We start from the raw sequence: 20,744 nt of genomic DNA on the forward strand, positions 1-20,744 counted from the left end.
GATGGAAATGTTCTGTATTTTGACTGTATCAATGTCAATATCCCAGTTGTGATAGTGTACTATAGTTTTGCAAGATGTTACCATTGGGGAAAACTGGGTAAAGGGTACATGGGACGATATATTATTTCTTTCAACTGCATGTGAATCTACAATTATATCCATAGTAAAAATTTAATTTAAAAAAAAGGACCTATGATTTTTGTGACCACTGAAGTCTTATGTGACCAGCATATAGTCTTTGGGATACCTTTCTAAATTTGGTACAGGTTTTTTCTGACTTCCTTCTCAGTATACATTTAGCCTGCCTATGTGAGAATACTTTTTTTTTTTTCTTAAGAAAGAGGACTCTAACACTAAAAAGTTTCAGCAGAATAGTGGCAGAACTTTATAAATACAATGATAAGTAAATGTCCCTTCCAAGTACACCTGGAAGAGCTTCAGATGGTTTAAAGACCAAGGAAATTATTTGTCTCTGGGATTTGTTTGTTTTATCCACATTTTATTTTTTTTATTTTTATTTTTTTTATGATTTTATTTATTTATTTTTTTCCTCCAAAGCCCCAGTAGATAGTTATATGTCATAGCTGCACATCCTTCTAGTTGCTGTATATGGGACACGGCCTCAGCATGGCTCGAGAAGCAGTGTGTTGGTGCGCACCCGGGATCCGAACCCGAGCCGCCAGCAGCGGAGCATGCGCACTTAACCGCTAAACCACGGGGCCGGCCCAATCCACATTTTAAACAAAGAATGACTGAGATTGGAGAGAGGACTTTTCTGTCTTGGTGTAGTAAAAGTAGACAATAGGTAGAGTCTCAGAATGATGGCAGTTGAACAGTATTAGAGAAGTTTTTTTTTTTTTTTTTTTTTTTTGTGAGGAGATCAGCCCTGAGCTAACATCCGCCAATTCTCCTCTTTTTTTGCTGAGGAAGACGGCCCTGGGCTAACATCTGTGCCTATCTTCCTCCACTTTATATGGGACGCCGCCACAGCATGGCTTACCAAGCAGTGCGTCGGTGTGCGCCCGGGATCCGAACCAGCGAACCCCGGGCCGCCGCAGCGGAGCGCGCGCACTTAACCGCTTGCGCCACCGGGCCGGCCCCTAGAGAAGTATTTTAATGATAAATCTTTGAGAATTTTTTTCTTCATTTTTGCTTCTTAGAAGGCTTGAGATAATTATCATGCATCTTTAATTTTTATCATCAGTTGCTTTTTTTGTTTTGTTTTTTCTTTTATTATTGTGGTACAATACACATAACATAAAATTTGCCATCTTAGCCATTTAAAAAGTGTGCAGTTCCATAATATTAAATACATTCACATTATTGTGCAGCCATCACCACCATCCATCCCCATAACTCTTTTTCATTTTGTACCATCAGTCGCTTTTAATAGGAAACCTATCCCTTCCTTATCTTCCAGTAACAAGCAATATGTTTAACTTGTGCTCTGCAAATAAGTGTTCAAAGGACATGAAAAAACTGAAAGAAGAAATCAGAACTCAAATTTTTCCATAGTATTAGTGGCTTTGAGCATTTATCTTGCAATGCCCTGATTTGTATATGCCCTAGAAAGTAGAATGAGGAAATATTTCTCTCTTCTGCTTTAATTTGGCCTGTCAATAGGACTTTTTCTGCTTACAGTCATTTTAAAGAACATGGAAAATATGGTTTAGTCCAGATTGTCTGCTTTGAGATCAGACTTTTGAGATCCCCTCCCCCTTTTTAAGAATCTTCTGTTATTCTTGTGTATACCATATATATATATATATATATATCCTTTTCCTTTAAAGGCGTGGGGAAATATTGAAAGATTTTAAGCAAGACTTCAATGGACAGAATGGATTGGAGAAGTTCAAAGCTGGAGGCTGGTAGACCAGTTGTTGTAATATGGATACAAGATGATAGTGTCCTGGAATGGAGAGTTGGTCACATTTTCCTGACCAGCATGTCCCATATGTCTAAAACATGGCCAGAGTAAAACATGCTAAAACAGGGCCCCAATGACCACAAGCACACCTAGGGGACCTCAGGACCATGTCACCCACTCTTTCCTCTCCAGGACCTAGCCTCCCTCTGGAGCTGCAGGTCACAGCTGTCCCATATTAGTGGTTGCAACAGGGCACATTGAGAAGATCGGGGGAGCAGAGTTGGGTGGGCCAGATACTGTTGGAGTGACATGGGGGTCATGAGTAGTTTGGGAATAGGAAAAGTTGAGGTTGGGTGGAGGGCTTGCGATTGGTAATCAACTGATACGGAGGGTTAGAATCGGCATGGGGGTTAGCTGGTCACAGATGGGGGATGACAGTGTTGGAGGCAGGGAGCGAAGTAGTTGAAGTAGAGGAGGATTGAGAAGAATTGGGGTTAAGAAAATTGAGCTGATAGAGACGGGCACTGGGTGGTCTTGGGCGCCAGGTGGGTATCAGATGGTATTGGGCATCAGGTGGAGATGGATGCTGGGTGGTCTTGGGCACTGGGTGGTGGTTTTTGTGCTTGCCAAGACCACTCCCAGGTTCTATGATTCCCTAGGAGGACTCAGAAGTCAGCACATAGTCATACTTATGCTATGATTTATTACAGTGAAAGGATACAGAGCAAAATCAGCAAAGGGAAAAGGCACATTGGGCAAAGTCTGGAGGAAACCACGTGCAAGCGTCCAAGAGTCTTTCCCAGTAGAATCACACAGGACACACTTAATTCATTCAGCAACAAGTTGTGACAACACGTGTGAAATATTGCCAACCAAGGCAACTCAGAGCCTCAGTGACCAGGGTTTTTATTGGGGCTGGTCATGTAGTCATTATCTGTCTAGCATGTACTAAAATTTCAGACTCCCAGGAGAGCAGCTGTTCAACATAAATCACGTTGTTTGGATAAATAGTTTAGGCACAGTAACCCTCTCGTACCAGTTCTAGGAATGGTGGAAACTCTCCTGAAATCCAAGTTCTCAGACACCAGCTAAGGGGCAACCTTGCAAGCAGGCCATTCTAAGGATAGCAGTCTCAGGCCTGCTCTTCTGACTCTTATACACAGTTGTAATGGGCAGCAGGTGGTGGTGGTGGTGGGCATTGGGCAGTGTTGAACAGCAATGGAGGCAGTGTAAGGCAAAGCTAAGGAGAACAGATAAAGAGCAGGGAACACAGGGGACCTCACTTCTGCCTGGCTCAGTAGAGCTTCATCTTCAGGCCTCGGCACATACTCACAGTCACCACCTTGCTCCACAGCAGCCGCCCCTCCACTAGCATCCAGGAGAATGATATTAATAGTATTTTGCAATAAGGGAATTCCAAGGGTTCCAAGGCCAAGTAAATTTGAGTCAAATGAAGTCTCTCTACTGTAGTTTTTCCCAAACTTTTAAATATGCTAACATATTGTAATTGTTCAAAAAATGAATAGTTATACAGCATTTCTCTAATTTCTTTGGCCATAGAGCCTTGACACATTTTATGACATCCACCAAACTCGTTTTGGGAACTGCTGCTCTAGACCTCTGGTTTTCAAACACAGCAAAGGAGCCCTGGAATCCCACAGGTAAAAGGGAGGCAGGCCAGTAGAGACCATGCCAGTCTTGTTTACCACTGTATACTCTGTCTTTAGTGTGGGCTTGAGGAAGCAAATCACACATTTCTTGAATGACTGAATTAAGGAATGCATTGGCATCTTTATTAAAAAGTAAACTTGAAAACTAAAAGGAGATGAATTCAAAGGAGTTTGTGTCATCTCTTGACTGTTCTATAAGCCCCATTGGGTGAGGGACTATAGCAGTTTTGTTTACTGTTTTATTTACAGGGCCTCACACATGGTAGGTGTTCAGTAAGTGTTGAATAAATGGGTGCAACTCTGTTATTGTTGTTGCTGCTGCTACTTTAAAGATCTGGGCTGTAGGAAAGGCGAAAATTGTTATCCAAAATGAAGTAAGTAATTACCTGGAGATTTGATTTGGTTATGCTATCACTACTGAATATTGAGAGTTGCATTAAAGTATTTTAAACATCTTTTAGCTCTCAAGAGATTAGAGTTTTTTAATTAAATATTTCCAGCATAGAAATGAGTAAATGTAATACACATGGTATAAAAATAATAAAACAAATACTCATGTACCCATTATCCAGCATTAGAAATAGATCATTACCAATTTCTTTGTGTGCTCTGCCCCAATCTTATACCTTTACCTCCCTGCTAAAAGTAAGCATTATTCTAAATGTTGTGCTTATCATTCTCTTGCCTTTCTCTTTCAGTTTTACTACATATATGTATATTCCCCAAATAATGAGTTAAGTTTTAGGTTTTTTAATTTTATATAAATTATATCACACTATATATAATAGTTTTCACTCGGTATCAGTTTTTGAGATTCATCCATGTCATGCATGTAACTGCAGTTTATTCTTTTTATCTCTTTATGGTATTCCACTATATGACCATATCTCTGTTTATCCACTCTTCTATCCATGGACATTTGGGCTTTTTACAGTTTTTGATAATTCATTCTCTACAACTATGAGATTGTACAATTTTAGTACATGCTAGACAGTTAATGACTACATATTTTCCAGCGTACACGTGTAAGTGTTTTCTAGAATAAATATCAAGGAGTACAATACCTGGGTCATAGACCTGTCCATTTTCAACTTTACAAGATAATGCCAAATTTGTTTTCCACGATATTTGTATTTACACTCCCATTAACAGTGTGTGAAAGTTCCCAATGCTTCACAGGCTCTCCAACATTTGCTATTGTCTGACTTTTTCATTTTTCCCAATGTGGTGGTTGTGAATGGTATCTCATTGTGGTGGTTTTAATTTACATTTCCTTGATTTGTAATGAGGATGAAAATCTTTTCATGCATTTACTAGCCATTTGTGTTTCCTTTTCTGTGAAATATCTGTTCATGTCTTCTGCTCATTTTTTAATCAATTTATAGGCATTCTTTATTTATTCTGGATACTAATCCATTGAGCAAATATCTTTTCTGATTGTGGCTTACTTTTTCACTTTTTTTAAGAGTGCAAGGACAATGCTGAAAGGAATGACAAGGCTTATGTCCAGGGTCCATAAGGTGAGTCCTAACTGACCTACATGCTTCTTTGTGCAAACTGTCTTTAGGTAGACTTTCTTGTTTTTAGATGGATTCACTGTATCCAGAATAAAATGCTTTGGAGAACTTCAGCTGACTAGTGCATTAATTTACAAGTTTACACTCAAAAGAACAGTCACAATTCCGTTCCTCTGCCCATAAACTTCACTCCCAGCTGCCCTAAAAATCTTCAAGTAACAGGTCTCAGTAGAATAGTTGTGCTTGAGAATTTACCTGCCATAGGAGCATTAACATTTTTTAAAAAAATAGATAAATAAGCTTGATTGCAGTTATCTATACTAACTTTTATTATTCTGCAGTTGGATTAATGATTATCATCCCCTCATGAAGTATTTAAAAGAAAAATAAGTTGCCAATTTAGACCTTTGACATCTGATAGTTGGATAAAATAATAAAATCATATATAAAAAGGGACCGTTCTGCAACAAGTGTTGGAGAGGATGTGGGGAAACAGGAACCCTCATACACAGCTGGTGGGAATGCAGACTGGTGCAGCCTCTATAGAAAACAGTATGGAGATTCCTCAAAGACTTAAAAATAGAGATGCCCTATGACCCAGCCATCCCATTACTGGGAATCTATCCAACGAACCTGAAATCAACAATCCAAAGAGGCTTATACACCCCTATGTTCACTGCAGCATTATTCACCATAGCCAAGAAGTGGAAGCAACCTAAGTGTCCCTCGACTGACGATTGGATCAAGAAAATGTGGTATATATATACAATGGAATACTACTCAGCCATAAAAAAAGACAAAATCGTCCCATTTGCAACAACATGGATGGGCCTGGAGCGTATTATGTTAAGTGAAATAAGCCAGAAAGAGAAAGACAAACACTGTATGATCTCACTCATATGTGGAATATAAACCAACACATGGACAGAGAAAACTGTACTGTAGTTACCAGGGGCAGTGGGAGTGTGGGGTGAGAGGTGGGCACAAGGGGTGAAGGGAGTCATATATATGGTGATGGACAAACAAAAATGCACAACCCAAAATTTCACAATGTTGAAAACCATTAAAACATCAATTACAAAAAAAAAAAAGACCGTTCTGTTGCTTTACTTCATTCTTTCGTTTATTTAGCAAATAGTTTTTCAGTACCTTCCATATGGCAGGTACTGAGGATTCTAAGATGACTCGTTTTACTAATAATGGTTACTAATTGTTGGGCATTAATTATGTGCCAGGCACTGTGCTAAGTGCTTTGTTTCTCTTAATCCTCATGACTAACCCATGAAGTAGATAATATCTGTGTTTCACAGATTCAGAAACTGAGGATTAGAAAGGCTAAGTAACTTGCCTAAGGTAACACATTGTGAAGTTGTAGAGCCCAGACTAGATACCAGGTCTGTCTGACTTCCAAGACTGTGGCCTTAACCACTGTGCACACAGTATCGCATTTTATGGTCCATGTTCTCCAGGACCTCAAAGTCCAGTAGTGGAATCTTGAATAAAGGGTCGTTAGAGTATGGTGCTGTTACAGCACCCAGGAAGAGCACCTAACCTGGATTAAGTAGGATCTAGAGGAGATCCTCTCAGAGTTGAGTCCTGAAGGATGAGAACTGAGCCAGAGGGCTTAGTCACTTCCATCTGATCATTTTAATTATAGATTAGGTTTTCTAGAAAAGGAGCCCGTCCTTCTATAGGATTTGTCTTTTTTCCAGGGGTTCGTGATAAACTTATGTACATAAAATAACCCATTATTATGAAATAAAATGGGGTCCAGCCCAGTGGTGCAAGTGGCTAAGTGCGCGCACTCCACTTCCGTGGCCTGGGGTTCGCAGGCCTGGATCCCAGGCGCACACTGACGCACCGCTTGTCAAGCCATGCTGTCGCGGCGCCCCATATAAAGTAGAGGAAGATGGGCATGGATGTTAGCTCAGGGCCAATCTTCCTCGGCAAAAAAAAGCGGAGGATTGGCATCGGATATTAGCTCAGGGCTGATCTTCCTTACCAAAAATTAATTAATTAATTTTAAAAAATGAAAAGAAAAGCAAGGATCAATGGAGTGACGGATTCTGGCCTCAACTGATTACATTAACGCCTGAAATTTCTTCTTCCTTAATAACAGATAAGAAAGACCTGAGTCCAAACTGCAGAAAGATGTCAGTGGGAAGAATTTTATGCTTTTTGTAGAATTTTGTGCTTTTTGTAGATTGATTTAGAGTAACCTTGATTGGCTCATGAGTGCTGTTCTTTCAGGAACTGCATGATTTTCATTCTGGAACTGTGCAGAGGCAATTGTGCATAGGGTTGTTTTCCCTGGAAACAAGAGACTAGCTGGGTGATGCCATTTATAACACTGTAAGAAGTAAGGAATCCATTTTGCTAGCTTTTAATTTGCTGCAAAAGCGTTTAACTAAAAAAGTCATAGGATTCTTACAGAAGTAGCACCACCTTGTGGCCCGTGAATATCTTTAATTTTCCACTTGGCTGCTAATTTCTTTAGAGACATGGTGCTTTCTCTCCAGTTGAGTTGAGAATACTGAGGAGTATCAGTACTAGGGTATGTTATTCAGATTGCTATGCTGAGGTGACAGGCCCTGAATTCTCAATGGCTTAACACAACAAATGATATTGTTTGTGTTATGTGTATATGTTTTGTTTTGTTCTTGCTATTGCTATATTTCCAAAATGGTTTGCAGGCAAATGTGGGAGAGTGGGAGACATAGGGAGAAGGTTCATTATCTTGGGTGCCATCTCAGCATATAAATTTTAAGGTTGCCACAGCAGGGGAAATAGAGAATTTATACCCTCTCTTAACTGGCTCTGACTAGAATTGACACAAGTTATTTCCATTTACAGCTCATTAGCCAGAACTAATCACATGACTCCAATCTATCTGCAAGGAAAGCTGGAAATGTACAGTTTTTAGATGTTTGATAAACATCACTCTCTCTGCCATTCTCAGACAAAGTTGGAGCAACTGTATTATTACTTTACCCTTTTACTTTATATTAAATATACAAGTACTGGTTCAGAGGTTTCTGGGTGCAGTTCACTGAGTGCATGTAGTTGAGTTTACTTTCACTTAGTTGGCCGCTTTACACACTCCCCCCATCACATGTCTCTTATGAAAGATTCTTTATTGCAGGGCACAAGTACAAAGTATTTGTGGTGTGTTACGTACTCAGAGAAAAAGCTACAAAGATGAATAAAATCTGATGTCTTCTCTTCCAAGTGTGTATGGCCTAGAATGGGAGACAAACTTGTGTATAAGATAAAATGATATAATAAAAAGAATAGAGATTTTGGAGTCAGACAAACTTTGATTTGAATTCTGGTTTCACCACCTGCCAACTCTGTGACCTTAGGCAAAATTACTTCCCTTCTCTGAACCTTGGTTTCCCCCATCATAAAACAGGCAATCCATCTTCTAGGATTCTTGGCTTAAAAAGAATGTGTGTAAAACAGTCTTTTGCCTGGCATCTAATAGGTACTCAGATAACAAAAGCCATGAATGCAGTTCAAGGCAGAGTAAAAATGCCATGCAATACAAAGCAGGTGCTATCAGCAGAGAGGGAAAGATAATTACTTTTGACTCAAGGTGTCTGGCAAATCTTCACAGAGGATGTGACATCTGAGATGAGCCTTAAAGGATAAGTAAGATTTAAATAGGAAGAGAGGGAAGTTGAAGTAGAATGAGCAGATGTCTAGAAACATAAAAGTGAATAACATGTTTTAGCATATGACTAGAATATAGAGTTTATGAAGGGATGAGACTAGAAAGGTACGTGGAAGTCGTCACAGTGACCTTGATTTTCATGCTAAGGACTTCGAGACTTATTTTGATGTTAGTCAGGAACCATTCAAGCTTTTTGATTAGCTGAAGATTAAACCTATTATTTGGGAGGACAAATCTTTTAGATTATGAAAGATGAAGAATCAAAGATTTAGAGGTAAAGATAGCAGTTAGAATGTCATTATGGAGTTTAAGATGTTCTTATAAAATGGGTATAAGAGTTATGAGGGGTGGTACAAAAATAATATACATTTTCTTCAGTCATGAAGCTGCATGATGAGATGAAATATAACTATAGGCAACTTTCATATTACCTATTGATTTATCAAGCAACTTCCTTAATTCAGCCGTCTCTCACATCCTCGTTCTCCTGCTTCTACTGGCTTCGTACCCTAATCTTTCCCTTGTGACTGGCGTCTTTTCACTTCTACATAAGGCCTGTTATCCCTAAGCTCAGTTTGGGGGTTATTCAGTTAGCATTTTTTCAGATTTGCCTCCTGAAATCTCATCCTCTCCCCCGACCCCTCCCCAGTTCAGAAGTTTCCATGTGTAGTTCACTCACTTGCCTGTAGAGCAGTTTATTTTCACTTAGTTGGATGCTTTACACACTCCCTCATTACATGTCCTTAATGAAAGATTCTTTATTCCAGAGCACAGCTAGCAAGAAAATTGTTGTGGGGATTGTAATTATACCTATCAAGTGGGAACATTGCACTGATCCCCTAATAAGTGAGGTAACTATGATTATTAGACAGCTGAGAATTGTACAGTACTGGCCACCATTCATTACTGTGGGCAAGGGCATTAAAAGAAGTCTCCTGCTTTAGGTTGTTAATGGCTGTGCTCTGTTCCTGAACAATCTCTAATGTGATTGTTTGTTTCCTTATGGGAACAGAGCCCTGACATTGCAACACAACAGATTCAGCATATGAATAATGTGATTGGACTTAGAGAATTATAAATAATAACAAGGATTTGTTTTACGTAAAACTAAAATGTATGTTAGTGACGTTTTTCCTTGTTGCAGACATGACTTAAAACCTCAGTGTTGTAGCAAGCATGAAAAGCCTGATAATTCCAAAATGCTAAAATGGTTTCTTTTTTAGTTGGACCCTGGACGTTTTTTGCACACGGGGACCAAGGTACCCCAAAGCCTTCCTGCTCACCTGGATAACCAGGTTCCAATTGAGAGTCCCAGAGCTGTATCCCGCACCAGTGAGAATGACCCGGTGAGTTGCTGATGTATATATGGACTTTTTTCAGGGTGTATAATTTGTGTTGCTGTCATTTTACATATCAGGAAAACTGAAACCCAAAGAAACTAAGCAGATTAGTATAGCTAGCATCCAAAACAGCATTCTGAAACCCAGATCTTCCCCATCCTTGCCTGATACTATGGTAACATAAAACACTCAGGCAGGTCAGTCAATATCTGTTCTGATTTAATCCCTACCATTGAACTCACCTCAGGCCAAGGATTTTGTCAGGCATAGAGTAGGTACACAGTAAATAACTTATTAAGTCAATTCCTTAGAAGTTAAATTTAGCAGTTATTATTGATCTTACTGTATGATGGGTCAGCAAACTTCTCCTTAAAGGACCAGATAATAAATATTTCAGGCTTATGAGCCAAAGTGGTCTCTGTCACAACTACTTAGCTCTGCCATAAACAAATGGGTAGGGCTGTGTTCCAATAAAACTTAATTTACAAAAACGGGTAGCCAGGGCCTAATGGTTAAGTTTGGCACACTCTGCTTTGGTGGCCCGGGTTCGGTTCCTGGGCGCAGGCCTACACCCCTTATCAGTGGCCATGCTGTGGCGGCGACCCACATACAAAATAGAGGAAGATTGGCTCAGATGTTAGCTCAGGGCAAACCTTCCTCAGCAGGAAAAAAAAAAAAAAGAAAACGGGTAGCCAGCCATAGTTTACCAACCCTGGTATGGAAAATCCTAAAGAAATCAACCTGCCCAAGATCACATAGCAGGGCAGGTACAGAACCCAGTTTTCCTAATAACCAATCCGGTACTATTTTTTACCTTTCTAAGTGGATATCCTAGTGTCTGGAGAGGGAACTAACTTGATTTATTGAGAAGAGCAGCATTTAAAGTGAAGTTTGTCAGCAGAAGCCAGGATTCCACCAGTATCCAGTGTTGCATTTTCTACTTGAGGTCTCATTAGGCTAGATGTTGATTTCTTTTCTCCTTCTCCAGTATTACTGCTGCCTCTCATAAATGAAATTAGCTGTGTGGTCTGTGCTTAAATGTGAAGGGAACGAATAGCTTTTTTCTCCCTTTTTGTCCCTACCCCTACCCTCTGAGTCTCCCCATCTTGACATACACTGCATGTGGGAGGGGAAAAAATAGCTCATTACCTAAAACACCATCTCAGCAGAGTGTGTTTTATTTACATGTCTAGCATTCATCTTCTTTCACAAGCACAAAATGAAATAGAATAAGTGAATGAAGTCATTGAAGTGTCTTTCAGCTTTCCCTGTAATGGTAGTCCCTTTATCTGCCAATTCCTCTGGGGTTTCTATGGAAACAGCGGCATGCAGATGATCTTGTCACATGACTGGAGCATCTCTATACACAGCACAGAAGAATCCAGATGGCCAGAATTGTCTCTGCTACCTCCACATCTAGGGTTTATGTTGCTGAGCAACTGGCTTCATCATTCAGGCCAACACCAGCTTTATATACACACTGTGGGGACATTTGGGGACAACAACCAGAATTTTTTGTCTAAGACAAGAAATGAAAGATATCTTTTCCAGCTCTGAGAGATGAGTGTTTCCTCAATATGGTCTAGCAGGCCCCTTCCACTTGTTGAAAGTCTTTGCCACTTTATCTGTGACCCCATTATACCTGTTGGCATTTTTGTTTCATAGGCCAAGCATGGGGAGCAGCATGAAGGTCAGCACTACAACATTGCCCTCCAGGATCTGAAGACTGTGTTCCCCCATGGCCTGCCTCCTCGCTTTGTAATGCAGGTGCTCAAAACAGGGGAGGGAATTGGAGGGAGCCCAGAACACAAGCTGTTGATAGCAGAGGAGTGGGATTGAATGAGTAGAAAACTGTAAAAGATGAAATTTGAATCTAAAAAAAAAAACAGATAAATTCAGCTATTGATTATCTTTTATGAATAGTGCTGTTACTATAAGTACTTTAAGCCACTGTTTATCTGTGGTTAACCACTTTAAATCCTTTTTGGAGCCAGACAAAATATTCTTAAAGAAATAAACAATATACCACTATTTTCCTTGTGTTACCCAACAGATTTCTAGAAACTTTGGCATTCAAATAATTGTTAAAAATGAATTTAATATTTACCTTAGTAAAATATCATGAAAATAGTTAACATGCTGTAGAGAAACAAAATCATAATATATTCGTGAGCCAAACAGAAATGATATTTGGGTTAAATGCATCATTGTTGTTCTTCAGTCTTAGAATTTCAGAAAATGTAGTTTTGTGGTCATAACTTCAACCCAAACAGTGTAACCTTGGGTTGCTTTATAGCCACTGAAAGAATTCATGATTGGGCCGGCCCTGTGGCTTAGCGGTTAAGTGCGTGCACTCCGCTGCTGGTGGCCCGGGTTCAGATCCCAGGCGCGCACTGACGCACTACTTCTCCAGCCATGCTGAGGCCGCCTCCCACATATAGCAACTAGAAGGACGTGCAACTATGACATACAACTATCTACTGGGGGTGAAACAAAGGAGGAGGATTGGCAATAGATGTTAGTGCAGAGCTGGTCTTCCTCAGCCGAAAAAAAGAGGAGGATTAGCATGGATGTTAGCTCAGGGCTGATCTTCCTCACAAAAAAACAAAAAGAAGAAAGAATTTATGATTAATTACAACCGTAGTTTATTGGTATAATTGGTTCTTTTGACTAACTCCTGCTGAATTATCGTCAGCCTCAGAAATTATTCCTTCTTAATGAAATGTCAAACTTGACCTTGCAGGTGATTTTTAGCCCAGGAGCCAGATGATGTCATTTCTTTAATGTGTTTTATTTTAAGAAATTAGATGAGACACCGATAAGGGAGCTAATTCTAGAAGATAGCTTTGTCATCAAGCTTAACAAAAATTTTGATAAGGTTGGAAATAGGACAGAACCAGAAGAAATCATCTGTGATGGCACTTTAGACTGTTCCAAGACATTCATAGTACAATCTCTAGCTTCAGGGTTGTGAGGGCCTATCTTTAACCATTTCAAGTTGCTTTCAGAGTGGCTTACCCACCAGTGTTTTGGAGAGAATTACTCATACATTCTTTCCATAATTTCCATTTACGTAAAGGCCAACTCCCTTACCATTGTTTGTGTATTTTAGTACTGTCATATTGCCTAATATGGCATTTCTGTTTTATTATCTGTATCATGTTTTTGAAGGTTTCACTTTCCATTAAGTTTGCACTTACTTGTCAAGTCCTTCTCCAATCCAATTGTTTGCTTAGGATTTCTTTTAAAAATACAACATTATTTTAATCCTTATCTGATATGCTTGTGAATAATATTTGTTAGATCTTCTTATCATAGACATTTTTTTTTTATGATGGATTTACAGTAAACATTCTTTTTTTTTTTTCTGGGGAAGATCAGCCCTGAGCTAACGTCCATGCCAATCCTCCTGTTTTTGCTGAGGAAGACCGGCCCTGTGCTAACATCTATTGCCAATCCTCCTCCTCTTTTTTTTTTTTCCCTTTTTCTTCCCGAAGCCCCAGTAGATAGTTGTATGTCATAGTTGCACATCCTTCTAGGTACTGTATGTGGGACGCCACCTCAGCATGGCCTGACAAGCAGTGCATCAGTGTGTGCCCAGGATCCAAACCTGGGCCGCCAGTAGCAGAGCATGCACACCTGACCGCTAAGCCACGGGGCCGGCCCTTCATAGACATTATTAAATACTTTATTTGCAAATCACTTTTATACATATCATTGCTTCCCAAATTTTTCCAAAGTATTCCAGGTGGCAAAAAGGGAATGAACTTTATGTCTCCGTTATCTGGTGTGTCTGTATGCTGGTGGTGTCTAGCCTCATAGCTGTGGGGCAGCTGGTCACACCTGCCCTGAGCTGCCATGTATATAGTTCTAGAGAAAAGTCTAGATGGTTATAGTAATAAGAATTAGCTAAAAATAAATTCAAAAGAATTAACATTTATTCAATGCTTACCATGTGTCAGATACTTTGTTAAGCATTTTACATGCTTTTAATATTTACATCAACCCTAAGTGGTACTCATAGTTATGAGATGTCTGGATTATTTGTAGCTTTCAATTAACTGATGTAATATCTGTGCTTCATTAACAGAAATAATCAAAAGTTGACTATTATGTTAGTTGGTGTGGGATAATGTGTTTCAGGTGTTTTGTGTGTGTGTGTGTGTGTGTGTGTGTGTGTGTGTGAGGAAGACAAGCCCTGAGCTAACATCCGTGCCAATCCTCCTCTTTTTGCTGAGGAAGATTGGCCCTGTGTTAACATCCATGCCCATCTTCCTCTGCTTTATATGGGACGCCGCCACAGCATGGCTTGACAAGTGATGCATTGGTGTGCGCCTGGGATCCAAACCTGCAAACCCATGCCACCAAAGTGGAGTGCGCACACTTAACCGCTGCGCTACCAGGCCGGCCCCTGTGTTTTGGTTTTTTATCTAATTATATGGATAGATTTTCAAATTCAATACCAACCCAACCTCTCCCATCTGAATAAATGAAAAATATGCCATTTGGTGATCTGGTTGCTATATTAGACTCAGTGTGTGTACCAAGAACTGTCTAAAAGTTCCACACACCCCCCTCTCCTTCCTCCTTCTCTGTATTGTTAGGTGAAGACATTCAATGAAGCTTGCCTGATGGTAAGGAAACCAGCCCTAGAGCTTCTGCATTACCTGAAAAACACCAATTTTGCTCATCCAGCTGTACGATATGTTCTCTGTATCCTTTCCTGCCTGCCTGGGCTATCTTGAGTCAATGCTTTGCCCCCTCAAATAAGGGAAAAGAAGAAATGCAAGAGTACTATTTGTTGACAGAAGTGTCCCTTCTGGTGATGTTTTCTTTAACAACAAGTGCTTTAGATGGGGAGAAGGGAACAGGAAAAACCCTCAGTCTTTGCCATATTATTCATTTCTGTGCAAAACAGGACTGGCTGATACTGCATGTTCCAGATGGTAAGAACTTCCTATCTTCACTGTGTCGGGGTTAGTTATCCTGCTACTGTGGTAGCGTTGTGGCTTTAATTTTCTAACAGGGCTCTGATGGCTAAGAGAAAGGCCTTTGCTCCAGATGCAGAGTGGTTTGAGCTAATTCATCATGATTTCTTCATATTGCTGACAAGCAGGTTGCAAGGTGAAGTAAATGCAACAGGAGAAAATTGAGCTAAAAGCTTCCTGGAGCTTTTTGATAATAAGCATGAAGGATTTGGGCCCAGCAGTCCTCACTTTGATGTGTAATGCCCAAGAGCATAAACTCCCGCCTTAGAGGTCACCATAGGCTTTATTGCCATCAGTCAACAATTTTGAATACCCATAATTGTGGTACTATTTATCAACATTCTGGAGTTGTCACATGGATCTTAAATAGTTAAACTTCCAAACTTTGCATATATCCATCCTTGTTTTGTTCAGTGTTGTGTGCATCTACATTTTCTGTCTTTAAAAACTGCCAAGAAGCTCAGTTGACCTTTAATCCACTTGGTATGCCTTGTGTATTAACTGTAATGATATGTTTAATCTAAGAGGGACCAGGCAAAAAAGTAAACCTCTGAATCAAGAAGGCTGTAGGAAAAATACATATGAGAAACTAAAGTCATTTCTCATAACTTAAAAAGGCATAGAGTATTTGAGTTGATTACAGTCAGTTCCTGCCTAATTTGTTTTCTTGTGCTCTTTTTTAGCTCATCTTTGGGTGAAAAACTGCCGGGATCTTCTGCAGTCCACTTACAACAAACAGCGTTTCGATCAACCTTTAGAGGCTTCCATCTGGCTGAAGAATTTCAAAACTGCAAATGAACGTTTCTTGAGTCAGGTGACTAGACTCCCAGAAGTTTGGTGATGGACAGTCTTTAAATAGCTTTTAATCTTCTTTGTGCCCTGAGTCCCAGTAAAATATGGAGAACTGATATTGTAGTTGGGAATAACTATACCATTTGGGTTTTTTTCCATACATTTTACTCACAGCTCACAACCTCAAACTCATTTATCCATGTGAGATAATGAGGCAGCAATAATTCCCCTCTTGTGGGTAGCAAAGTGAAGTCCAGAATGATTCACTGACTTTTCCAAGGTCACAGCCTCAAATCCTCTAAAGCACATTTTCAACTACATAATTTTCTCCACGTAAGATCTTTTTCAGGACCAGAAATGTATTGGTAAAATTATTCTTTAATGATTCTTGGATACAATCTCTAGGCAAGGGGTTTTCAACTCTTGATGTAAATCAGAATCACCTAGGAGCTTGTTAAAAATGTGATGCCAAGGCCTCATCCTGGACCTTTTTAGTCAGAATCTTTTTTTTTTTTTTTTTTTTTTTTTAGGTGAGGAAGATCAGCCCTGAGCTAACATCCAGGCCAATCCTCCTCTTTTTGCTGAGGAAGATCGGCCCCGGGCTAACATCCGTGCCCATCTTCCTCCACTTTGTATGGGACACCGCCACAGCATGGCTTGACAAGCAGTGTGTCGGTGCACGCCCGGGATGCGAACCTGCAAACCCTGGGCTGCCGCAGTGGAGCGCGCGTACTTAACCGTTCCGCCACTGGGCCAGCCCCCAGCATCCCTTTTTAAGCTCCAGGCATAAATGGGCTAGAAAGCATTCACTTCCGTACTGAGGTCTCTTACAGGGCTTGAAAAAATAGATTAAAACTGACTCCTAACAACCTTAGACTCCTACCTTCTCGGCTAGGGATGGGTTCATCTTTAGGCTAAGTAGCCTTTTTTGGTTTTTATTTTGTTTTTAGATAAAAGTTCAAGAGAAGTATGTCTGGAATAAGCGAGAAAGCACTGAGAAAGGCAGTCCTCTGGGAGAAGTAGTTGAACAGGTATAAAAGACACTGAATGTGTACCGTGTCATAACCAGAGAAGGCCTCTTCTAGGACTATAAGCCACTGTTTCTCTTTCTTTACAGGGCATAATGCGGGTGAGGAACGCCACAGATGCAGTTGGAATTGTGCTCAAAGAGCTAAAGAGGCAAAGTTCTTTGGGTATTTTTCACCTCCTGGTGGCAGTGGATGGAGTCAATGCTCTCTGGGGAAGGACCACACTGAAAAAAGAAGATAAAAGCCCGGTAGGAAAACTGAGTTTCTCTCTTCTGGTTTCTCTGATTTCTGGTATCATCATATACTATGTAGGCTGGGATGTAGCCTTGTAGACGACTCAATATATTTTCTTGCACTAGGAGTATTTGAATTAAGATGTATATTGAAAATAGCATCAGAAGGAGAAGGTGATGCCGAGTTCGACCATCCATTGAAAACTAAGGGAGAGTATTTTGAAAAGAGCGTGAAGCTACGTTTTCTTTCTTTGTCAATTTTTTCTTTCTATTCTCTTTTCAAAATGAGGCTATGTGGTCTGAGCAGAGAAGATCAGAAGCATCAAGGAAAGGGGTGGTTTGGGGCAGTGGGTGTTTTCTCCTTGAGTGACTGTTTTTAATCTGCAGAAGCAAGGCAGTTTTAGGGCCAGCAGCTGTGTAGCCTGTCTCAGAGGTTGTACCTTCAAGTACTATGTAGTAGTTGAGGATTTTTTAGTTGTTGTCAATTCAGTTGTCTCAGGGGAGCATCCAGGCAAAGGAAGTAATGATCTCTTCTCTCCCTCTCCCCCCACCCCCCTCCTCCTCTCTCACACATTGACCAATGTGCAGATTGCCCCAGAGGAACTAGCACTCATTTACAACCTGAGGAAAATGGTGAAAAATGATTGGGTGAGTGCATATGATGCCTAACACATTTCAGAAAGAAATGTATTTTCATTTAAAGATGTTCAACTGCTTCATTGCTAACACTTTCCAGTCTCTAATTTTATAGACAGAAAGTTCTTATATCTTATTAATTCCCAAAACTTGACCAAGATTAAAATATATGTATTTGGTTTCCAATCTTTCCACTTGACTAGAGTAAGCTTATTCAAAACCATTTTATTTAAATATTGGCATAATTTTACTTTGCTTGCAATTGTTCAAAGTGGTTTCTTTTATTTATTTATTTTTTTTTTTAATTTTTTTGTGAGGAAGATCAGCCCTGAGCTAACATCCATGCCAATCCTCCTCTTTTTCGCTGAGGAAGACTGGCCCTGGGCTAACATCTGTGCCCATTTTCCTCCACTTTATATGGGACGCCGCCACAGCATGGCTTGACAAGCAGCGCATTGGTGCGCAACTGGGATCTGAACCCCAGGCTGCCAGCAGCGGTGCACGCGCACTTAACCGCTATGCCACAGGGCCGGCCCCTCAAAGGGTTTTGTTTTGTTTTCTTTTTGTGAGGAAGATCAGCCCTGAGCTAACATCTATGCCAATCCTCTTTTTGCTGAGGAAGACTGGCCCTGAGCTAACATCTATTGCCAATCCTCCTCCGTTTGTTTTTGTTTTTGTTTTTCCCTTTTTCTCCCCAAAGCCCCAGTAGATAGTTGTATGTCATAGTCGCACATCCTGCTAGTTGCTGTGTGTGGGATGCCGCCTCTGCATGGCCCGACAAGCGGTGCGTCGGTGCACAGGCGGGATCCGAACCCAGGCCACCAGTAGCGGAGTGTGTGCACCCTCAAAGTGTTTTTATATCTTCTTATCAGCTTTGGAAAAGATTTTGATGAATTCGAAATCATGTAGCAATTTATTGTCAGATCCAAATCTAGAACTAATAACCAATTTAGTTTCCATTTAACTGTGCTAGACCACACTGCCATCCCACTGCATGGCAAAAAAAAAAAAAAAAAATCTACGGATGATAATAATACATTTTTCTTTTTCAGTTTTTTCTAATTCAGCTTTTTCTCCTTCCAGCACGGAGGCGCCATTGTGTTGACTCTGAGCCAGACTGGATCTGTCTTTAAGCCCCGGAAAGCCTATCTGCCCCAGGAGTTGCTGGGAAAGGTCAAATCATTGCAAAATTTGTTTCCCCTTAGATAGTCATTCTGTCTAAAGAGATATCTTTTTTTTTTTTTTTTGACATAATTTCAGACTCGGAGAAAAATTGTATTCTGGTGTGACTTCACCAAGGTTCCTAAAATGTTAACACTTTACCATATTTGTTTTATTCTTCTCTCCCTATCTTTTTCTTTCTGAATTATGTGACAGTCACCTGAGACACAATGCCTCTGTTTCTCTAAAGAATGTGTGTTTCCTAAAATCAAAGATATTCTAATATATAACCACAGCACAATTGTCAAAATCAGGAAATTGACATCAATATAATACTGTTACCTAATCTATGGAATTTATTCTGATTTTGCCAGGTATCCCAATATCCTTTACAGAAAAAGAAAGTCCTGGATAATGCATTGCATTCGATTATCATGTCTCTTTAGTCTCCTTTAACCTGTGACAGTTCTTCAGTCCTCGTCTTTTATATAACCTTAATATTTGTATTTCTATTTTTGAAGAGTCCATGCCAATTATCTTATGGGTTCTTTTATGGAGTTTTCTGCTGATTCTGTGTGATGTTAGGAGTGATGTTGTGGGGCCGGCCCTGTGGCTTAGCGGTTGGGTGCGCGCTCCGCTGCTGGCGGCCCGGGGTTCGGATCACAGGCGCGCACCGACGCACCGCTTCTCCAGCCGTGCTGAGGCCGCGTCCCACATACGGCAACTGGAAAGATGTGCAGCTATGACATACAACTATCTACTGGGGCTTTGAGGGGAAAATAAATAAATAAATCTTCAGAAGTGATGTTGTGTCTTCTCAGTGCATAGTATCAGGAGGCACATGAAACCTATTTCTCCTATTACTGGCAACGTTAACTTAAAAACGTTGAGTTTTTAAACACTGTTTAAACTCAGTTTAAAAACACTGAGTTCAGATGGTGTGCACCTATTTTCTTCTCAGTACAGTTACTTTTTTCCTTTTGTAATGAGTAAGGATCTTATGGAGATATACTTTGAGACTAGGTATATATCCTGTTACTCCTCAAAGTTCCCCTTACTAGTTTTAGTATCCATTGGTGATTCAGTTATTCTAAATCAATTATTATGATAATTTCAAAATGGATATTTTCTAGCTCCATCATTTCTTCTAAATGTATCAGTTGGCTTTCTGTTATATGTAAGAACATTCTTTTCTCCCTTATGTATTTATTTCTTTCAGCGTGGACATGTGGATTCTTATTTAATGGTTCTAAATCTTTACTATCATTATTTATTTTGGTGCTTAAATTATCCCAGATTTGGCGAGTAGGAGCCCCTTCAGGCTGGTTTCTATGTCCTTTTAACATGTCCCCATCATTCTTTAAGCACTTCTTAATTTTTGGCACAAGAACATGTTCCAGACTCATCTTGTACTTTCCGTGCCCCAGTCCTTAGAATCAGCCATTTCTCCAAGGATCCTTGGTTCATTTTAGAGGAGAATGGTATTTAGAAACCAAGACCTGAGTGCTAGGTGTACTTATTGCTACTAGGGTGTCACTTTTTCTAGGCCCTCCAGCAGCGTTAATAAATAGATATATGTAATACTCATATATACATGCATACGTGTATATGCATGTATGTGTTTATATATATACATCCATACACATCTATATCTGTTTATTTATATTAAAAAACTATGAGTTCATACGGACACTTCCAATTCGAGGCTAACGTCACAGCATTCATTATATCTTTCCCCCTTTCCATATTTGTAACCCTCGTCTCCAACAATAAGAAATCTGCTCTCATTATCCACACTATATTTACTTATTAGCTCAATCTTAGATTATAGTAGAAGTA

General features: G+C 40.0%; 1 protein-coding gene across 5 annotated transcripts in view; it reads left to right on the forward strand.

The window, feature by feature from the left end:
* The window catches only part of DAP3 (death associated protein 3), a 32,320-nt gene that overhangs the window by 9,514 nt on the left and 2,062 nt on the right, over positions 1 to 20,744 (forward strand). For 3 of the 5 annotated variants that reach the window (XM_058539392.1, XM_058539390.1, XM_058539393.1), the window contains exons 2-11: positions 5,004 to 5,057; positions 9,951 to 10,073; positions 11,733 to 11,834; positions 14,672 to 14,780; positions 14,921 to 15,013; positions 15,739 to 15,869; positions 16,798 to 16,878; positions 16,965 to 17,123; positions 17,697 to 17,756; positions 18,828 to 18,917. In XM_058539392.1, the coding sequence (XP_058395375.1) occupies positions 5,004 to 5,057; positions 9,951 to 10,073; positions 11,733 to 11,834; positions 14,672 to 14,780; positions 14,921 to 15,013; positions 15,739 to 15,869; positions 16,798 to 16,878; positions 16,965 to 17,123; positions 17,697 to 17,756; positions 18,828 to 18,917 (1,002 nt within the window). Of the gene's footprint in view, positions 1 to 3,427; positions 3,529 to 5,003; positions 5,058 to 9,950; positions 10,074 to 11,732; positions 11,835 to 14,671; positions 14,781 to 14,920; positions 15,014 to 15,738; positions 15,870 to 16,797; positions 16,879 to 16,964; positions 17,124 to 17,696; positions 17,757 to 18,827; positions 18,918 to 20,744 lie in introns of all 5 variants that reach the window. The other 2 variants (XM_058539394.1, XM_058539391.1) reach the window with 2 other exon arrangements.

Source organism: Diceros bicornis, chromosome 4, assembly GCF_020826845.1.
Source record: "Diceros bicornis minor isolate mBicDic1 chromosome 4, mDicBic1.mat.cur, whole genome shotgun sequence".
In the NCBI taxonomy this organism is placed as follows: Eukaryota; Metazoa; Chordata; class Mammalia; order Perissodactyla; family Rhinocerotidae; genus Diceros; species Diceros bicornis.